Source organism: Phytophthora parasitica (genome assembly GCF_000247585.1).
Source record: "Phytophthora parasitica INRA-310 unplaced genomic scaffold supercont2.77, whole genome shotgun sequence".
NCBI lineage: Eukaryota > Oomycota > Peronosporomycetes > Peronosporales > Peronosporaceae > Phytophthora > Phytophthora nicotianae.
The window spans coordinates 240,881-241,465 of NW_008649063.1; the positions used below are offsets into that span (position 1 = coordinate 240,881).

General features: G+C 40.0%; 1 protein-coding gene across 1 annotated transcript; it reads left to right on the plus strand.

The window, feature by feature from the left end:
- Window positions 1–260: 260 nt before the first annotated feature.
- On the plus strand, window positions 261–523 carry PPTG_18002 (hypothetical protein; the record flags this gene model as incomplete). The annotated part of the gene is made up of 2 exons (XM_008915982.1): window positions 261–390; window positions 459–523. 2 exons carry the CDS (start codon window positions 261–263, stop codon window positions 521–523), a joined length of 195 nt encoding a protein of 64 aa, XP_008914230.1.
- Between the last annotated feature and the right edge of the window lie 62 nt (window positions 524–585).

Sequence of the window (585 nt, forward strand, 5' to 3'; positions counted from 1 at the left end):
TTTGGAGTGTGTTCTTTTATTGAACAATTTAGACCAAACCCTGTGCATCAACCTTTTTATGAAGGATTTGCTTATACTTGGTTTCAGTATATTTTCTTGTTTTTCGAGCCAATCCCTATTCAAACATGTTGTACCTACAACATGTATTCATGCTTTTTTATACAACCTTGGTCATTGGTGGGTTATAGAAACCCAATCATTTAACCCACAATATTAATAATTGTGACAACTGCTCGGTCAACAAGAATTGAGCCAACCTGATGGGCGTTCCTCTTGTTGGCTGTGCAAGCCACCGCTTGAACTTGGCGTTAAAGGCGTTTTTGGCCCCCTACGAGGCCGACCTCTGCGATGTCCAACGTCTGATGAAGAAACTCAAGACACTCAGTGAAGGTGCCAAGCTCAGGTACAATTATTCCGCCTTTTTAATTTTAATTGCTTCTATTTTAGGTTTTTTTTAGGCTGGTGTCGCCGCTTCGACCTACTTTCCCGCGCCTCAGAACAAGTTGTAGTATACAACGTGTGATGTTGTATACTACAGCATGATAATCATAAAAGAAACAGTTTTCTACTAAGTGCGTTTTTTTT